The sequence below is a fragment of the Pelophylax lessonae genome (genome assembly GCF_965119305.1).
Source record: "Pelophylax lessonae genome assembly, chromosome: 5".
Taxonomy (NCBI): Eukaryota; Metazoa; Chordata; class Amphibia; order Anura; family Ranidae; genus Pelophylax; species Pelophylax lessonae.
This window is the reverse complement of record NC_138772.1, coordinates 180,335,540-180,356,059: the sequence shown is the minus strand read 5'-3', so window position 1 is coordinate 180,356,059 and position 20,520 is coordinate 180,335,540. Positions and strand designations below refer to the sequence as shown.

At 41.4% G+C, this 20,520-nt stretch overlaps 1 protein-coding gene across 1 annotated transcript in view; it reads right to left on the bottom strand.

The window, feature by feature from the left end:
- The window catches only part of ULK4 (unc-51 like kinase 4), a 1,112,493-nt gene that overhangs the window by 573,895 nt on the left and 518,078 nt on the right, over positions 1-20,520 (bottom strand). Inside the window, exon 30 of the mRNA XM_082258381.1 lies at positions 18,277-18,369. Within this exon, the coding sequence (XP_082114507.1) occupies positions 18,277-18,369 (93 nt within the window). The remainder of the gene's footprint in view (positions 1-18,276; positions 18,370-20,520) is intronic.

The following is a 20,520-nucleotide window of genomic DNA, read 5'->3' as shown; positions in this document are numbered from 1 at the left end:
CCACAGGCAGCGTTTGATGCTATGATAAGTCCGCACTGCTGAAGTGCTTTGAAATGTAAGTGCGATTTCACCATTTATGATTTAATAAATAGCCTTAAAATCAGAGAGCACTAGATCTTGCTTTTATTTTTCCACACCGATGCCATATAAACCTGGAGGGACTATCAGGAGGCGGTGATGGGAAGGCAAACCAGACTGCAGTGATTATCCCAGAGTGTATATTGACTCTCAGGAGTCTGTTCCTAAGGTGAGCTGCTAATCTGTCACTAGTCACTAGGAGCACCTGGAGTGAAGCATGCAGCACTTTTGATCACGTTTGTGGATGAAGATTTTTTGATTTTCTTTCAGTCACTATTTTCACTGAGGATTGGGACTATTAATATTATTGATTTTATAATCACGGCTCAGAAATTGATTTATCACTTTAGTATCACAGTTGATGGACTGATTTAGAGTTATTTTGTAAACCAAACATATTTATTTATTTATCTCCAATGAAAGACTTGGCGCAGCAATATTATTTCCTTTAAGTTGAATCACTTGGACCTCCAGAACATTGATCATCAAGCAGGTTCCTTCAGACTCCCACGTTTCCTGAATCGATGGGAAACCCAGGACTCCTCCCCAGCCTGAACAGCTGGTGTCCTTTGTAACAACCTTGCACACCAATAGGAGAAAAGCCTTCTCTGATTTCAACGCTGGGTTGGACAGCCACCACTCCAGGGCCCTCCTGGACTTTGTTGTGTTTGTTCCACACTGTCAAAATGTTGAGTTTCAACAGCCTGGAGTGAAAGTGAGCATAAAGGATGATATACAGGAGAAAAACACAAGCCAGAGCCCAAATATTGCAGTTGAACTCTTAGCTGCACAAAGGCCATGAGGCCATCCTCTGACTGTTCCCACATGAGTAGATCATACAAATGCCCCAGAATGGGGATCCCAAAAGCTGAAACATAGAATGCGTCGGCAGATAAGAACCATTTGGCCCATCTAGTCTGCCCAATATATCTGAATCCTATGAATAGTCCCTGGCCCTATCTTATATGAAGGATAGCCTTATGCCTATCCCATGCATGCTTAAACTCCTTCACTGTATTTGCAGCTACCACTTCTGCAGGAAGGTTATTCCATGCATCCACTACTCTCTCAGTAAAGTAATACTTCCTCATATTACTTTTAAACCTTTGCCCCTCTAATTTAAAACTGTGTCCTCTTGTGGTAGTTTTTCTTCTTTTAAATATGCTCTCCTCCTTTACTTAGTTGATTCCCTTTATGTATTTAAAAGTTTCTATCATATCCCCTCTGTCTCTTCTTTCTTCCAAGCTATACATGTTAAGGTCCTTTAACCTTTCCTGGTAAGTTTTTTCCTGCAATCCATGTACTAGTTTAGTAGCTCTTCTCTGAACTCTCTCTAGAGTATCTATATCCTTCTGGAGATATGGCCTCCAGTACTGCGCACAATACTCCAAGTGAGGTCTCACCAGTGTTCTGTACAGCGGCATAAGCACTTCTCTCTTTCTACTGCTTATACCTCTCCCTATACATCCAAGCATTCTGCTGGCATTTCGTGCTGCTCTATTACATTGTCTTCCCACCTTTAAGTCTTCTGAAATAATTACTCCTAAATCCCTTTCCTCAGATACTGAGGTCAGGACTGTGTCAAATATTCTATATTCTGCCCTTGGGTTTTTACGCCCCAGGTGCATTATCTTGCACTTATCCACATTAAATTTCAGTTGCCAGAGTTCTGACCATTCTTCTAGTTTTCCTAAATCCTTTTCCATTTGGCGTTTCCCTCCAGGAACATCAACCCTGTTACATATCTTTGTGTCATCAGCAAAAAGACAAACCTTACCATCGAGGCCTTTTGCAATATCACTTATGAAGATATTAAACAAAATTTGTCCCAGTACAGATCCCTGAGGTACCCCACTGGTAACATGACCTTGTTCTGAATGTTCTCCATTGACTACAACCCTCTGTTGTCTGTCACTCAGCCACTGCCTAAGCCACTCAACAATATGGGAGTCCATGCTCAATGGCTGCAGTTTATTGATAAGTCTTCTATGTGGGACAGTGTCAAAAGCCTTACTAAAATCTAGATATGCAATGTCTACTGCACATCCTTCGTCTATTATTTTAGTCACCCAGTCAAAAAAATCTATAAGATTTGTTTGACATGATCTCCCTGAAGTAAACCCATATTAGAAAAGCTAATATTGGGATCAGCACTGTTGTGAACATTTGAGATGCCTTGACAAGGTCAAATGGCAGAACAACAAGCTGAAAATGCTGGTCCCCTACTGCAAACCGCAGGGAGCGCTGATGAGGCAGAAAAATATGATGTGCAGGTAGGCATTCTTGATGTCCACAAAGGCCTGGAAATCCCCCTAAGGACGAGAAACAATTACTGGCTGCATAGATTCTATATGGATTCTGAACATATAGAAACTTGTTCAAGCACTTTAGATCCAGAATGAGTCACACATTTTTGTTCGCAGGGTTCTTAACCACTTTACCTCCAGTCACATTGCTGCTACTGCAGCAATGTGGCTCGTTCCCGTCCAGCGACGTAGACCTACGTCGCTGGACTCCTCCCCCTGTAGGCGCGCTCCCGCTGTTTTCAGTCACAGCGGGAGTCGGGCCAGGGGAGGAGCAGCGGGAATCGAGTGAGGAGATCCGCCCGCCTGTGTAAACAGAGCGGGCGGATCTCCTAAGTGACAGGGAGTGACAGATCGGAGTGTTCAGTATAGCTGAACATCCGATCTGTCCTTGTGTCACACAGTCACCCCCCCCCCCCACACACACGTCAGTAAGCACCAGGCATACATTAACCCCTCCCTCTCCAATAAAATTAACCCCTTCCCTGCCAGTGTCATTTTTACAGTAACAGTGCATATTTATAGCACTGATTACTGCAGTAATGTCACTGGTACCCCCAAAAGTGTCAAAAATGTCAGTCAAGGGTCCGATCTGTCTGCCACAATGTAGCAGTCCCGAAAAAAAATCGCAGATCGCCGCCATTACGCGTTAAAAAAAAAACACCAAAAATGACAGAAATCTTTCCCGTAGTTAGTAAACGCAATAACTTTTGCGCAAACCAATCAAAATACGATTATCGTGATTTTTTTTACCAAACATAAGTAGCAGAAAACAAATTGGCCAGAAATTTAAAAAAAATTAGATTTTTACATTTTTTTGGGGGGGAATTTCATATAAAAAAATGTTAAAAATACTATTTTTTCAAAATAAACCCTCTTTTTTTGTTTATAGCGCAAAAAGTAAAAAGCGCACAGGTGATCAAATACCACCAAAAAAAAAGCTCTGTTTGTGGGAAAAAAGGGACATAAATTTTGTTTGGGTACGGCGTCGCACGACTGCGCAATTGTCAGTTAAAGTCGCACAGCGCCGAATCGCAAAAAGTGGCCTGGACGTAAGACAGCAAAATCCTCCGGTGGTAAAGTGGTTAAACACCAAAACATCATTCATTAAAACTATTAGCATCTTATTACGGTAACAGCAAGACATAGCGGGGTCCACAGCTGGGACCATCCACTTCTTGTGGAAGATGTCTTCCCCTGGATATTGCAAACAGGTAGGATGTCACACACCAAGAAACAGCCCAGCTGTGAGGTAGTGAAAAAGTGGATTCAGCCTAACTCCTCATAGCCCACTCTCCTCTGAGGCATTTCACCCTCACACTAGGCTTAGTCATAGAGTTTTCTATGACTATGCCCGGTGGACAGGGTAAAACACTTTGGAGAGCCACAGCCAGGTGGTTCTTTATGTGCAATGTCCTACCTGTTGTGGTTTGCAAGTGGGCTGGGATGAGTTCTGTGAACGCCGGAACCCAACAGCAATAAGTCACCGGACGTTTCTCTGACTTGGCATTTACAGCGGCGCTCTAAGTTTCCTGTGTGTGTTCCACTGGATATCGTTGCACAAACCATTTTGGAGCTGCAAACACCATGTCTAAGTGAGGCCAGCTTTGAACAATTCCTTCAGGTGCCATGTTGCTCAGTTACATCATGCTGCATCCAGCTGCATTCCTGTGATCTTAAAGATGCCAGGGATCAACGAACGTGCACAATGCACTGCACACTCTATTTAAAAATTGATAGGCAAGAGCAAGGGTTTTTTTCTTTTTTGTAGCAGAGAAGACATTTAAAGCAATTTTTTCGAAAATCAGCTACATTTTCACTTCAAAAGCAATACATTTATGCCACTGAATGTATCTATTCACTATTTATTCTTTCTTCTGTATCTGTACTGTTCTCTATTTACACTCTCTAAACAGCTACCTAAGTCAATAGCAAATCAAAACTAAACTGCCATTGATTATGTCTGAAGCTCTGTGATGTCACAGTGGGTAAGCTCAGTCATAGAACACTAGCTGTGTAATAGTACATAGATGCCTCGCAGGAAACAGTTGGGCCTCAGAGCTTTGTTTTGTCTTGTAAATAAGCCTTCAATACACAGAGAAATTATTTGTGAAAGTGTTCTCTAGATTTATGTGAAAAAAACAGCACAATATGCTACCTCTGTTAATTATTAATATAAATGTTGCTATATTATGGTAGTGCTTTTGATTTAAGTGTTTCCCTGCAGAAAGTAATATGATGAATATATTCTTTTCAGCGCCATAACAGACTTTGCATTTATATCTAGGGATTTCGATTATTTAATAATAGTATAGTTTCCAGACAATAAAGTAGCTTATTCAGGTATGTACAAAAGATAGTAAAGCATACATTACTATCTTGCCAACCAATTTTCAAAGGACTACCTTATGCATGGACCTTTTGTTTTACCCTCGCAAATAGATACAAACTAGCTTTTAGGATGACCCTAAAACGCCCAAAAATTGCAAGCTTTGCTACGGATTTCAAGCATTACTTGTAATAATCCAGCCTTTTTTGACCTCCGGATGATCAGAGGTATTCATCGCACAGGAACATTTCTCTGTTGCTAAAATCTTTTTGTGATTGGCCTTTTTTTCGGTTTTGAAGAAAAAGGGATCAGAACAGTGTGTTCTTGCACTGCTGGACAAGTTTTACAGAGGTTTTCACCATTATGACAAGTCACTCAATGATGGGCAAATATCCATTGTTTATAGCCACCCTTACAAAAAGGGCTACATTTCATCAATATGCTGTAAGAGTCAATTTTGGAGATACAAAAAGTGCACAGGATACGATGTATAAAAATAGTGCCCTCCAATCACATGCATACATGAAACAGACATTGTTCTCTGACGTCAAAGCACACAATAAACAATTTGTTTTATTAGATAAATGCAAATACAAAATAAAAGAACTGACTGGTGTGCAAATGAAGTTGGGTTTTAACTTTAGAATTGGCCTTCCTTTCCATAGGAGGTCATATTGGGATACAACCGTATGTTTACTCCCGCAGCAGACCAGGGAAGAGATAGATCAGACAGATTTGATGCTTTTGTCTAAACCATATTTCCCACCAAGAAAAGTGGTGAATAGAACTTTCCAACTACTTAGACTTCCTTGTTTCCCTTCATTTAGTTAAAAAGACTCTGCCACTTTGCTCATTCAAGGCAAAAAGACTGGATGTTTTCTAAGAATGCCTTTCCCACATTTCCCAAGTCCTAACTTAATGTATGCTACAGTGAGGAAAAAAAGTATTGAATCTCGTGCTGATTTTGTACATTTGCCCACTGACAAAGAAATGATCATTCTATAATTTTAATGGTAGGTTTATTTTAACTGCGAGAGACAGAATAACAACAAGAAATTCCAGAAAAACTAATTTAAAAAAAGTAATAAATTGATTTGCATTTTAATGAGTGAAAGAAGAATTTAAACCCCTATCACCAAGATTTCTGGCTCCCAGTTGTCTTCTATACAGGTAACAGGCTGAGATTAGGAGCACTCTCTTAAGGGGAGTGCTCCTGATCTCAGTTTCTTACCTGTCCACACGAGAAAATAAAACAGATTCCAATCTCCCCACCATGGCCAAGACCAAAGAGCTGTCCAAGGATGTCAGGGACAGGATTATAGAATTACACAAGGCTGGAATGGGCTACAAGGCCATTGCCAAGCAGCTTAGTGAGAGGGTGACAGGAGTTAGTTAGATTATTCTCAAATGGAAGAAACACAAAAGAACTGTAAATCTCCCTTTTTCATGGGCTCCATGCAATGTCTGTAACGCTCCTGTGTTTTATGTATAATGTGGATTTACAGCTGCAGAAATATTCCACTTCAGTAGTCATGTAGAGAAACGCTGCGACACCAATCCCAACTCCCAAGACTCATCATGTGTGGATAGTCTCAATTCAGCAAGTAGATACACACACTCAATAAGATGTTCCTAGAGTGACTTATATGTATAGTAATATAGTGATGATAGGCTGAAGAGACAGGTTGGGTAGAGATGGTAGATGACAGACACTTGAAAGGAATGTTCTTGAAAGTAAGTAAGATAGTAGCAGATGGGATGCAGATAGGTTTAGCAATCATGTATGGTAGCAGATGATAGAGTAGCAGGTGAACATACAGGATAGACCAACCCAGTGCAAGAGCAGATGGTATTAGGCTCAAGAGCTAGCAATCTTAGTTAATGCAGATGTAGTAATAGTCCTTAGTATGCAGAGCTAGATAGTGTAAGCTTTAGTATGAAGGTTATAGAGGTTTCCCCTGTGGGGTACTTATCACTAGTAGCAATGTAGTAGAGGAGAGGTTCGGCAAGAGCGGATGATCCGGTAGCGGGATACAGGGATCAGCAGCGTGGTTCCGATAGCGAGGTATGCTTGCAAGCATGAGAGCTTCAAGGCAGATTATGCGGCGTTGAACGAACATGTGAGTGAGACCGCCGGAGGTTGAAATAGCCGCTCCAGCGGCGCTCAGTGATGACAGCATCGGTCTTAAAGGTGTATGCGCACCTTACCAAAAGAGAATGGTGGGGCGCATACACTTAGGAAAAGTGGAATTAGGGTACCAAAGGTACCAGAACATTACAGTACCCCCCCCCCCTTAAGGCCGGCTCCTGAAGGCCTCTGGAGCTGGTTTGTCTGGGTACTTCGCATGAAAGTTGCGGATTAATCTAGGGGCATGTATGTCAGAGGTGTTTAGCCAGGTGTCGTCTTGGGGCCCATAGTTCTTCCATCGAACTAAGTATTGAAGTTTTCTTCTGTGGATACGAGAATCTAGAATCTCTTTTATCTCATATTCTTCTCCACCTTCAACTTGTACAGGAGGAGGAAGTGGGATAGTAGGCCTTATTCCTTGGTCAGGAACATGGGGCTTCAGTAGCGACACATGGAAAATGGGATGTATTTTGAGGTCTATTGGCAATGTAAGCTGTACTGCAGCTTTTCCAATAAGTCTCTTGATTGGGAAAGGTCCCAAGAAGAGAGGTCCAAGCTTTTTGCTAGGGATTTTCAGTCTTAAATTTTTTGTTGAGAGCCAAACGAGGTCCCCGATAGCGTACTGAGGAGAAGGTCTTCTGCGAAGATCATAGTACTTCTTTTGTTGACTATGAGCGTGTGCAATGGTAGTATTAAGCAAACCCAGAGAGTCCTTTATTTGGGTAAGATAGTCTGAGGCTACTGGGTTATTTGAAGGAAGGATGCGTGGTGGAAGAATAGAGGGATGAAACCCATAGTTCAAGTAGAACGGACTCTGCTTGGTCGTACTGTGGGTTGCGTTGTTGTAGGCAAATTCTGCCAGAGGGAGAAGATCCACCCAATCATCCTGTTGGTAAGAAGTGTAACAACGTAAATATTGCTCGATGCATTGGTTGACTCTTTCAGTCTGTCCGTTGGTCTGCGGATGGTAAGGAGAAGTGAGCTTCCGCTCAATTCGTAGTATGTGACATAGTTCTTGCCAGAACTTGGAAATAAATTGTGATCCACGGTCAGACAGAAGAGTTTTTGGGATACCATGTAACTTAACCACTTGCTGACCGAGTACGGTAATAGTACTGCGGCAAAGTGGTTCGTTATCGTCTGACGACGTAGTATTAACGTCGTCAGACACTCCCCCTTCTGGGCGGCGCTTGCGCGCCGCCGGAGGCTCGCTCCCGCTGTTTTCATTCACAGCGGGAGTCGGGCCAGGGGAGGAGCAGCGGCGATCGCCGCTGCTCTGCCCCGATCGCCGGGGATCTAGTGTGGAGATCCGCCCGCTGTGTGTAAACATCTCCATAGTGACAGGGAGTGACAGATCGGACTGTTCAGCATAGCTGGACATCCGATCTGTCCATGACTCACTCAGTCACCTCCCCCCCCTACACGTCAGTAAGCACCAGGCATACATTAACCCCTCCCTCTCCAATAAAATTAACCCCTTCCCTGCCAGTGTCATTTTTACAGTAACAGTGCATATATATAGCACTGATTACTGCAGTAATGTCACTGGTAACCCCAAAAGTGTCAAAAATGTCAGTCAAGGGTCCGATCTGTCCGCCGCAATGTCGCAGTCCCACAAAAAAAATCGCAGATCGCCGCCATTACGCGTTAAAAAAAAAAACACCAAAAATGACAGAAATCTTTCCCTTTGTTAGTAAACGCAATAACTTTTGCGCAAACCAATCAAAATACGCTTATTGTGATTTTTTTTTACCAAACATAGGTAGCAGAAAACAAATTGGCCAAAAAATTTTAAAAAAATTGGTTTTTACATCTTTTTTGGGGGGAATTTCATATAAAAAAATGTTAAAAATATTGTTATTTTTTCAAAATAAACGCTATTTTTTTGTTTATAGCGCAAAAAGTAAAAATCGCACAGGTGATCAAATACCACCAAAAGAAAGCTCTGTTTGTGGGAAAAAAAGGACGTAAATTTAGTTTGGGTACGGCGTCACACGACCGCGCAATTGTCAGTTGAAGTCGCACAGCGCCGAATCGCAAAAAGTGGCCTGGACGGAAGACAGCAAAATCCTGCGGTGGTAAAGTGGTTAAAGACATGTTTCATCAGGAGTTCTGCCGTTTGTTTGGACGAAGGTAGTCTGCGAATAGCAATGAAATGTGCCATCTTTGTCAGATGGTCCACTGACACCAAGATGGTATTAAATCCTTTGGAAGGAGGTAGTTCTACTATAAAGTCCAAGGACACAACTTCCCATGGAGTTTGGGGTATTGGTGTAACGCTCCTGCGTTTCTTATATGGTGTGGATTTTCAGCTGCAGAAATAGTTCCACGTCAGTTGTCATGTAAGAGATATGCTGAGATACCATTCCCAACCTCAATGACTCATCATGTGTGGAAGGTCTTATTTCAGCCAGTAAATACACACAATTAGCAAGCTGGTTCCTAGAGTGACTTTATATATGTGGTAACACAATGATGAAGGTTTGAGGGATAGGTTGAGTGGAGGTGGTAGGTGATAGACACTTGAAGGTGAGACAGTAGCAGATGGATGCAGGAAGGTTTAGCAATGTTGTATGATAGCAGATGATAGAATAGCAGGTGGACATACAAAAGTGATCAACCCAGTGCAGAAAAGTAGCAGTAGTCTCAAGAGCTAGCAATCTAGTTTATGCAGATGTGATAAACAGTCTCTACTATGCAGAGCTAGATAGTGTAAGCTTAGTATAAGTTTATAGAGAATTCCCCTGCGGGGTACTTAGCACTATTAGCGATACAGCCGAAGGGTGGTTCAGGAGAGGCGGATGATCCAGTAGCGGGATACAGGGATCAGCGCAGCGAGGTTCCGTCAGCGAAGTAAGCTTGCAAGCATGGAAGCTTCAAGCAAGGTTAGCATCCAGATAAGGGTGTTTGAACGAACACATGTGAGTGAGAGCCGACGCCTTAAATAGCCATCTAGTCCGGCGCTGAGTGATGACAGCTCCAGTCTTAAAGGTGTATGCGCACCTTTCCAAAAGTAAATGGTAGGGCGCATACACTTGTGGAAAGTGTAATTTAGGGTACCAAAGGTACCGGAACATTACAATACCCCCCCTTTAAGGCCTGCTCCTGAAGGCCTCTGGAGCTGGTTTGTCTGGGTATCTCGCATGAAAATTGCGGATTAATCTAGGGGCATGTATGTCAGAGGTGTTTAGCCAGGTGTCGTCTTGGGGCCCATAGTTCTTCCATCTAACCAAGTACTGAAGTCTTCTTCTGTAGATACGAGAATCCAGAATCTCTTTTATCTCGTATTCTTCTCCACCTTCAACTTGTACAGGAGGGGGAGGTGGAATATTAGGCCTTATTCCTTGGTCCGGAACATGGGGTTTTAGTAGCGACACATGGAAAATGGGATGGATTTTTAGGTCCATTGGCAATGTAAGCTGCACTGCAGCTTTTCCAATAAGTTTCTTGATTGGGAAAGGTCCCAAGAACAGAGGTCCAAGCTTTTTGCTAGGGATCTTCAGTCTCAAGTTTTTTGTTGAGAGCCAAACGAGGTCCCTGATAGTATACTGTGGAGAAGGTCTTCTACGAAGATCATAGTACTTCTTTTGTTGACTGTGAGCGTGTGCAATGGTAGTATTTAGTAAACCCAGAGAATCCTTTATTTGGGAAAGATAGTCTGAGGCTACTGGGTTATTTGAAGGAAGGATGCGTGGAGGGAGAATAGAGGGATGGAACCCATAGTTCAAGTAGAACGGACTCTGCTTGGTTGTACTGTGAGTTGCGTTGTTGTAGGCAAATTCTGCCAGGGGGAGAAGATCCAACCAATCATCCTGTTGGTAAGAAGTGTAACAACGTAAATACTGCTCGATGCATTGGTTGACTCTTTCAGTCTGTCCGTTGGTCTGCGGATGGTAAGGAGAAGTGAGCTTCCGCTCAATCCGTAGTATGTGACATAGTTCTTGCCAGAATTTAGAAATAAATTGGGATCCACGGTCAGACATAAGAGTTTTTGGGATACCATATAATCTGAAGACATGTTTCATCAGGAGTTCTGCAGTTTGTTTGGACGAAGGTAGTCTGCGAATAGCAATGAAATGTGCCATCTTTGTCAGATGGTCCACTGACACCAAGATGGTATTAAATCCTTTGGAAGGAGGCAATTCTACGATGAAGTCCAATGACAGAACCTCCCATGGAGTTTGGGGTATTGGTAGACTGCATAGTAGGCCGGATGGTCTCGTAGTGTCAATTTTGGACCTGGCACAGACATTGCATGAAGAGACGAATTTTTGTATAGATGTTTTCATGTCAGGCCACCAGAATTGCCGAGAAATCAAATTGAAAGTCTTTGTCATACCCATATGTCCTGCCATAGGCACATCATGCGATAATTCCAAGATCTTGGTGCGTAGGGTAGGTGGTATGTAAAGTTTGTCGTTGTAGTAGAGGAAGCCTTCTGCATCGGTATTTAGTTGTGGTGGGGGTGAATCCAACCTTATACCATGCAGAACCTCTTCCTTCAAGGAACGGACAACTCCAATAATGCGTTTGTGAGGTATTATAGGAACGGAAGGAATTTCAAAGTAATTTTCTTCAGTTAGTCGTGATAGTGCATCCGCCTTTTTGTTCTTATCTGCAGGTGTGTAGGTCACTAGGAAGTTAAACCTTAGAAAGAATAGTGACCATCGTACCTGTCGATGCGAGAGAGTTTTGCTAGTCTGAAGATATTGGAGGTTTTTATGGTCCGTGTATATAATTATTGGTAATTGGGTGCCTTCGAGTAAATGTCGCCAATTCTCCAGAGCCAATTTTATAGCAAGCAGTTCCTTTTCACCCACGGGGTAATTTACCTCTGGACTGCTTAAGGATTTAGAAAAGAAGGCGACTGGATGGAGTGGTGAAGTGTTAGTTGGTCGTTGGGAGAGTATTGCTCCTACTGCCATGTTTGACGCATCTACTTCCAGAATGTATTGGAGGGATGGGTCTGGATGGCGTAGTATGGGAGCAGAAGTAAACCTTGTCTTTAACAGGTGAAAAGCTTTATTTGCTTCATCTGACCATTTGAATGGTCTCTTAATGCTAGTGAGCTGTGTGAGGGGTCTCACAATGGCAGAGAAGTTCCTGATGAATTTCCTGTAGAAATTAGAAAATCCAAGGAATCGCTGTAGCGCCTTGCGGGTGGTTGGTGTAGGCCAATCCTGAATGCAGGATATCTTACTCATGTCCATCTTGATTCCTGTTTTGGATATGATGTAGCCTAGAAACAGTACCTCTTCTTTATGAAACAAGCATTTTTTCAGTTTCACGTATAGGTTGTGTGCAAGCAATCTCGATAATACTAGTCTTACATGTCTTATGTGTTCAGACAAGGATCGTAAATATAGAAGTATATCGTCCAGATATACCACAACACAGACATCTAGTAAGTCTCTGAAAATATCGTTTATAAATCGTTGAAAGGCTGCAGGGGCGTTGCATAGCCCGAATGGCATTACAAGATATTCGAACAATCCGTATCTGGTTCTGAATGCAGTCTTCCACTCGTGTCCATCACGGAGTCGAATGAGATTGTATGCCCCTTTCAGGTCCAATTTTGAAAAATAGGTAGCTCCACGCACCTGCTCAATGAGCTCAGGGATAAGCGGTAGAGGATAGCGATCTTTTATTGTAATAGCATTCAATTGCCTATAGTCGATGATAGGCCTGAGACTTGAGTACTTATTGCGGACAAAAAAGAGTCCTGCTGCTGTGGAAGAAGTGGAAGGTCTAATAAAACCTTTTTTCAAATTCTCATCCAAATATTCTTTGAGATGGGAAAGTTCATCCTGTGAAAGAGGATAAACATGACCGAACGGCAATTTGCTATTTGGGAGTAGATCAATACTACAATCATAGTCTCGATGGGGAGGTAGTGCTTGAGCATTTTTCTCAAGAAAAACCTCAGAGAGATCCTGATAACATAGTGGTGCAATCTCATCTGTCACCACAGACAGGATCTTCCTGGAAGACGGGAGGTTACACGTACCCTCGCAATAGCAAGAGAGGAAGGCCAGGGTCCGTTCCTTCCAATCTATGGTTGGTTGATGTGTGTGTAACCAGGGAAGTCCCAAAACAATGGGAAAGTGGGGTGAAGGTATTAGATCGAAGGTAGTGGTCTCCATATGAGACCCGTTAGTAGTGACTAGGAGTGCCTGTGTCTGATCAGTGATAGGACCAGAGGATAAAGGAACACCGTTAATAAGACTCACTGAGACAGGTTTAGGTTTAGAAATAATAGGGACTTTATTTAAAGCTGCAAAACGTATGTCAATATAATTTCCACAAGATCCTGTGTCAATCATGTCCTTAGTAGTAATCCTGTTCTGGTCCCACTGTAATGTTAAGCAAACAAAAAGGTAAGGGTTAGTAATTGAAGTTGTCAATCCCCCTAGGAGGACATGTGAACACTCACCCTTCTTTTTGTAGACTAGGGGACAGACGTTTATCTTGTGATCCGGGGATGCACAATACAAGCAGAGATTACCAGATCGTCTTCTGGCTCTTTCCATAGTTGATAGAGGTGGGCGTATGGTTCCTACCTCCATAGGAGTGGGGTCATCGGCCGAAATCCGAGAAGAACTGGATAATGGCATTCCCATTTTTTCAGCCTTTCTTTCTCGTAGTCTTCTATCTATGGTGATACTGAGTTGTATCAATGCATCCAGGGTTTTTGGCAGATCCGCTCGGGCGAGCTCGTCTTTAACGGCCTCTGATAGGCCAAGCCTAAATTGAGTTTTCAGAGATGCATCATTCCATTCTGAATCAAGGGTCCATCTCTTGAATTCTGCGACAAAGTCTTCCACAGGTCTCCTACCTTGTTTCAAGGACCTTAATTGAAGATCAGCAGTACTCTGCCTATTGGGATCATCATATAGGCTAGTAAGTTCTGCTAGAAATAAGGCATAGGATTTGAGAAGCTGATCGTTTTTCTCAAAAAGAGAGTCTGCCCAGGCCTGAGGATCGCCTGTTAGGTAAGAAATAATAGTACAAACCTTAATGTGATCAGTAAGGTAGGTACGGGGTTTTAGCAAGAAAAGTAACTCACATGCGTTTTTAAATTCGCGAAATTTTTTGCGATCGCCTGTAAATACCAAAGGAGGATTTATTTTGGGTTCAGGGGACTGAGCAGTGGTAAGTTGTGTCAGTCTGGTTACCTGCTGCGTCAGAGCCTGATTTTCTTCTCTTAATTCAGCAAGTGCGTGTATTAACGCAGTTACTTGCTGTTTTAATTGTGTCACCTGAGTGGTTATTTCTGCTGAATCCATTTGAGGTTCGTTCAATCTGTAACGCTCCTGCGTTTTATGTATAATGTGGATTTACAGCTGCAGAAATATTCCACTTCAGTAGTCATGTAGAGAAACGCTGAGACACCAATCCCAACTCCCAAGACTCATCATGTGTGGATAGTCTCAATTCAGCAAGTAGATACACACACTCAATAAGATGTTCCTAGAGTGACTTATATGTATAGTAATATAGTGATGATAGGCTGAAGAGACAGGTTGGGTAGAGATGGTAGATGACAGACACTTGAAAGGAATGTTCTTGAAAGTAAGTAAGATAGTAGCAGATGGGATGCAGATAGGTTTAGCAATCATGTATGGTAGCAGATGATAGAGTAGCAGGTGAACATACAGGATAGACCAACCCAGTGCAAGAGCAGATGGTATTAGGCTCAAGAGCTAGCAATCTTAGTTAATGCAGATGTAGTAATAGTCCTTAGTATGCAGAGCTAGATAGTGTAAGCTTTAGTATGAAGGTTATAGAGGTTTCCCCTGTGGGGTACTTATCACTAGTTGCAATGTAGTAGAGGAGAGGTTCGGCAAGAGCGGATGATCCGGTAGCGGGATACAGGGATCAGCAGCGTGGTTCCGATAGCGAGGTATGCTTGCAAGCATGAGAGCTTCAAGGCAGATTATGCGGCGTTTAACGAACATGTGAGTGAGACCGCCGGAGGTTGAAATAGCCGCTCCAGCGGCGCTCAGTGATGACAGCATCGGTCTTAAAGGTGTATGCGCACCTTACCAAAAGAGAATGGTGGGGCGCATACACTTAGGAAAAGTGGAATTAGGGTACCAAAGGTACCAGAACATTACAATGTCTCACCTCGTGGAGTTTCAATGATCACGAGAATGGTGAAGAATCAGCTCAGAACTTCACGGGAGAATCTTGTCAATGATCTCAAGGCAGCTGGGACCATAGTCACCAAGAAAACAATTGGTAACACATGTAGCCAGGACCGGACTACCATATTCTGAATGTGCAGACTCACCTTTTGTTCCTTTGGATTGTCTTTGCATCCCTCTAGTGTTCATTTCAGGATTAAATCGTTATATTGTAGAGACTGGGAGAAAGGCATTGTGGGAACTGTAGTCTTCTGTAAAGTGATGACTATGTAGCTGGATTGTATAAGAACACTATCTTTCCCAGCAAGCTTTAGAACAGGGGAGCATCTTTGGAGAGGCTAGAAAAGTATCGGCTAAACAGGCTTGGGGCCTCTTGCTTCCAGGAACCCACTGTGTGCACATCAGCCTGCCGTACAGAGAGATCAAAACAGCAGTATGTGGCCTACTGCGCACCGCCTGATCCGTCTGCAGAACGGATGTCCATCACAGTATTGCAGACATCCTTGCAGCATCACTTAACGGGTGGAGTTGGCGAAACCCCCTGAGATAGCAGAGCGAAGCCATCCTGAGGCTACAGAGCATGGAGGATCGCATCGCTTGTTTCCCCAGGACCCTCGGTGATGGACATCAGGATTTGGTGAGGGGGCACCATATCAGAGTTCCAGCCACATTTGTTAAAGTTCTCCTTTACACAAAATACTGACACTTTGCAATTGAATCAGTTACCAAATCTCTTAGGATTATAATCAGTTATCCTGCATCTCTTGCTATTATACATTAAGTCATACTGGAAACGGTTATTACATGAGCTCCGACTGGTGGAGAAGACTTTAGCAAAGCCTTGGAAGTGGGGCATTATTATACTGTTACTCTTAAAGGGAACAAGTTAATGGTATCTAGACGGCCCTATCTCTCATTAGGATACAGATGGTATAGGCCTTTAGCCTGAGTGCATAATATTAATACCTAAATAATTGAGAGATTGTGTTTTTATAATATCGTTTGATGTTATAACAAGTCTGTTTCTTGCTATCTTTTGATGTCAGTTTTGCTGAACTCTAGTGCTTTATTCAGGGTTTAGCTGACTGACAAGAATTCTACAAGTTATTACCTGAGTAAAAGGTAAAGCTCATTCATACTGTGTCAGTGTATTATTTAAAGGTGCATACAACATGTCTGAACCTAGAGTGTCAGGAGGGCTGGACACATGGTCAGAGCAGTGCAGAAGAACATACACTTAACAGCAGTGCTACACGCACTACGCTGTGAAGGACTGAATTCCTGCAGCGCCTGCAAGGTCCCCCTGCTCAAGAAAGCACATGTACAGGCCCATCTGAAGTTTGCTAATGAACATCTTAATGATTCAGAGGAGAACTGGGTGAAACTGTTGTGGTTAGATGAGACCAAAGTCGAGCTCTTTGGCATCAACTCAACTCACCGTGTTTGGAGGAGGAATGCTACCTATGACCCCAATAACACCATATACCCTGTCAAATGTGGAGGAGGAAACATTATGCTTTCAGGGTGTTTTTCTGCTAAGGAGACAGGAAAACTTCACCGCATCAAAGGGACGATGGATGGGACCACGTATTGTCAAATCTTGGGTGAGAAACTCCTTTCCTCGACCAGGGCATTGAAAATGGGTCGTGGATGAGTATTCCAGCATGACAACGACCCAAAACACATGGCCAATGCAACAAAGGAGTGGCTCAAAAAGAAGCAAATTAAGGTCCTGGAGTGGCCTACCCAGTTTTCAGACTTTAATCCCATAAAAAATATGTGGAGGGAGCTGAAGGTTCGGCTTACAAAAGCTCAGCCTTGAAACCTTAGTGACTTGGAGAGGATCTGCAAAGAGGAGTGGGACAAAATCCCTCCTGAGATGTGAGCAAACCTGGTGGCCAACTACAAGAAACGTCTCACCTCTGTGATTGCCAACAAGGGGTTTGCCACCAAGTATTAAGTCATGTTTTGCGAATGGGTCAAATACTTCACTTATTAAAATGGAAATTAATTTATAACATTTTTAAAATGCGTTTTTTGGGATTATTTTGGCATTCGGTCTCTCACTGTTGAAATAAACCTACCATTAAAATTATAGACTGATCATTTCTTTGTCAGTGGGAAAACATACAAAATCAGCAGGTATGATATACTTTTTCCTTCACTGTACATGTGTGTGCAGTGAATATACCGGCAGCAGAAAATATGCCTCTGGGGGTTTTACAATGCCTGCAGGATTGACCACCTTTGTATTGCCTGTAGGATAGACTGCTTTTTTCAGTATGTCTACAGCCAACTTAAATTTATGGAAGTAGGTGACAAATGTTTCATATGATTAGAACTGATACTTCTTATGAAAGAGGAGGACATTGTTACACGAGTAAAGAAAATTTTTAATTTTCTATTTTTTATAGAAAGCAGAGACACGCAAATGAAGTAATGAATAAACGCATAATACATCTCACATGTTAAAATCAGCTAAACCAAATTTGAGAAATATGCAAAATATTTTCTTGGATATATTTTATTATGACCAGGTGATATCACGGTTATAAGTAATTGTTTTAAGCATATAAAATTTGACCTTATTAGAGTAGTACACTTGGGGAGGAATTAAAGATATTAGGATCTAAATGTGGCCTCTTCTGAGCAGATGTAAATCAAGAATAAAAACAAGCTCTTGCCCCAAGAACTAAAGTGAGCCTCCCTATCTGTAATTCTTGTGTCAGTTTTGATAAAACAGGGTTGGGTTGGGAACAGAAAAACATATTCTGGGTCAACTAGTTTGTATACTAGCAGCATTTCTAGACTAAAAGACAGGGAGAAACTTTAATCCAACAAAGTTGGCATGCAAAAAGGCAGCAGTTGTTTCCCTGGCTGAGGCATAAGATACATGTATATCTCACTCTTAAGACAGTACAGGTGCACGCCTAACAAGTTTGGATGAGTATTACGTTTTTTGGGGTGTTTCTTATTAACAGGAGTATGATATTCCATAAAATTTCAAATAAAGGTCCAATGGTCTACCTCTGCTGTCTACCCTGCTATTTCTGCTTGTTTCAGCAGGTACTGGAACTGTCAGTAACCTCTCATGATCTGCCATTTCCTACCAATTTCAAAAGACCACAAAGAAATCAGAGCAGCTATCAACCACTGGTAAATTTGGGACACAACACAGTGTGGGTAATTTCTTTTCAGAAGATCAAAACTTGAATAACTTCAAAAACTCCATCCAATGCTAAGCTTTAATTCTTGACATTTAGCTTTCTTCCTATTCAATTGAATACCTACCTGATAAAGGCAGGACTGTATTCAGTCAAAGGCACCAACAACTTTAGAGCATACACAGGAACTGGGTCAGGTTCCAGAAGGATTCTGTCATACCTGAAAGAAAGAAGAATACTCAGTGCCTTAAAATATATACGGTAATTATCTAATCAAATTCCATATCATGGTTGATTAAGGCTTTATTGTTAACCATTAGTTGTATAAAAAAATGTCTGTACTTTTCACATCATCTAGTCTATTTCTTTCTCTTGTACTCCAAATGAAGATTAAAAAAATGAAATGGATAAGGTGATTGGTTGCTGGGTCATGACAGATGCATCTTTCGTTGTGACATTGAAGCTCAATTTTTTCTTTGCAAAAAAATTAATAAATATAAATGTACTTGTTACATTGTACAGGCAGTAGACTTTTACTTCATACGTGGTTAATCAAACCCTATACTACACAGATAAATGGGCAGTTCATGGCTAAGACCTATCCTTGCAGTAACACTTTCTCTGTAATATTAAACAAAGATCAATTAGTAATAATTCACATTTTCAGTTTAGTTATTTCTCTATGGAGGAAAAACAATGGAAATTATGGTCTTTTTTTGTGTATTTACTGTAAAAAGCAATTCTGATTTTTTTTTTCTTTTACAGTTTGTGTCCCTTCACTTTCCGGCTCACCTGTCTCAGACAAAACATGAAAAATATCTTCAAAGTGAGAAGAAATTCCCTCTTAGTTGTTGTAAAGGTGTACCCTAACAATAAAAACCTGACAGAGGTTTTATACCTCCAGAATCTATCAAAACTTTATTAAAGGTGATTGCTGTAGTTCTTCTTTGTACCTCTAGCCTTGTGTTTCCCTATTTCAATTAAGTATTGTCTTGCTTCATTTCTGTAAATTATGTAGAATAGGATATAGTTCTAAAAATAACAAAATTCTAATTTATTACATCTATAGCAGATTTTACAGATATAAATGATGACATATCGCCACCTTATCAATATCTCCCCTCCATATACAACTTGTTCACCTTTCCCACCCTATCCTTGGTTCCAAAAATGAATAAAAGCATAAGAGAGCGGTAGGAAGACACTCAATGCATCAATGATCTTTGAATTATTTACTTTTCCATACCACAGGCGTGGATGTATAGAGATGTTGGTTGACAAGACAGTTGTTTATTCCTCTGCTATTTAATAAGGAATTTATCAAATAAATGCTGACATACCGATCTACATACAGCCCCAAAAGAAAGCGCTGCTGTAATGAAAAATAAAAAAATCAAACTTTAAGTTTACTGAAACTGACTAAAAAAAAAATAAAAAAGGTACTACCACAAATGTATCTTTAGCAAAAGTATCAATAAGTGACATTCTACATGTTTCTGTGAGCAAGGAATCAACATGTGAATGCAGGTGAGTATTTCTCCGCCCTGTATAATGATTCTGCCTCTGGGAAGTTGTTGTGAATGACAGGATAGTTGGTAGGCTGAGGCCCTGGAAGCAGACACCACGTCAGGTCCTAAAGTCTTCTTTCGCTGACCATTAGGATATAGCTCTTGCACATGTACGCTGAAGTTGCATCATCCCAGTATTTGGCTCAATTCTCAGCACCTTACAGATGCCAGAGAGTACACTGCACTGTTGATGCCCGTCAGGCAGTGTATATGCTCACAACAATTTTCTAGGAGAAAGAGCAAATAGGTTTTTTTTTTTTGGCACACATGCAAAGTTTCTTCTGAACAAAAATCTCTACTGCCTAGAAATCTTTTTCTTGGGGGGTTTAGTTTGCTTTAAGAAAAAGTCATAGAAGTTCATGGTAAGTAGTGTGTAGCATGCAAAGTACTTTCTGTAATGCTAGGCATTTTGCCTTATTACAGAATATTAGTAATACAGCATGCTAAAAGCAATAAAAACATGTTTTAATTACATTTTTCATTTCAAAAGAACTGCTTTGTGAAAGCCTTTTAAATTACACATTTCCTTTAATAATTATCTTATTGTAATTTGGATGCCATTTCTACAAAAAAGGGAAAAATGCATTTCTGTGACATGAAAATAACCCGTTATACTGGGACACAAAGTTCCCCAATATAATGCAGATATTTATGAAAAGAACAAATATATTAGGTCTGTTATACATGAGTAAACAAGCAATGGGTTGCATTAATTTAAAGAAAAAGCAATTTCTTTAGCCTTCACAGGAAAGAACAATATATTAAAAACAGTGTTTCCATATTATGGTATTAGTAAATACTTT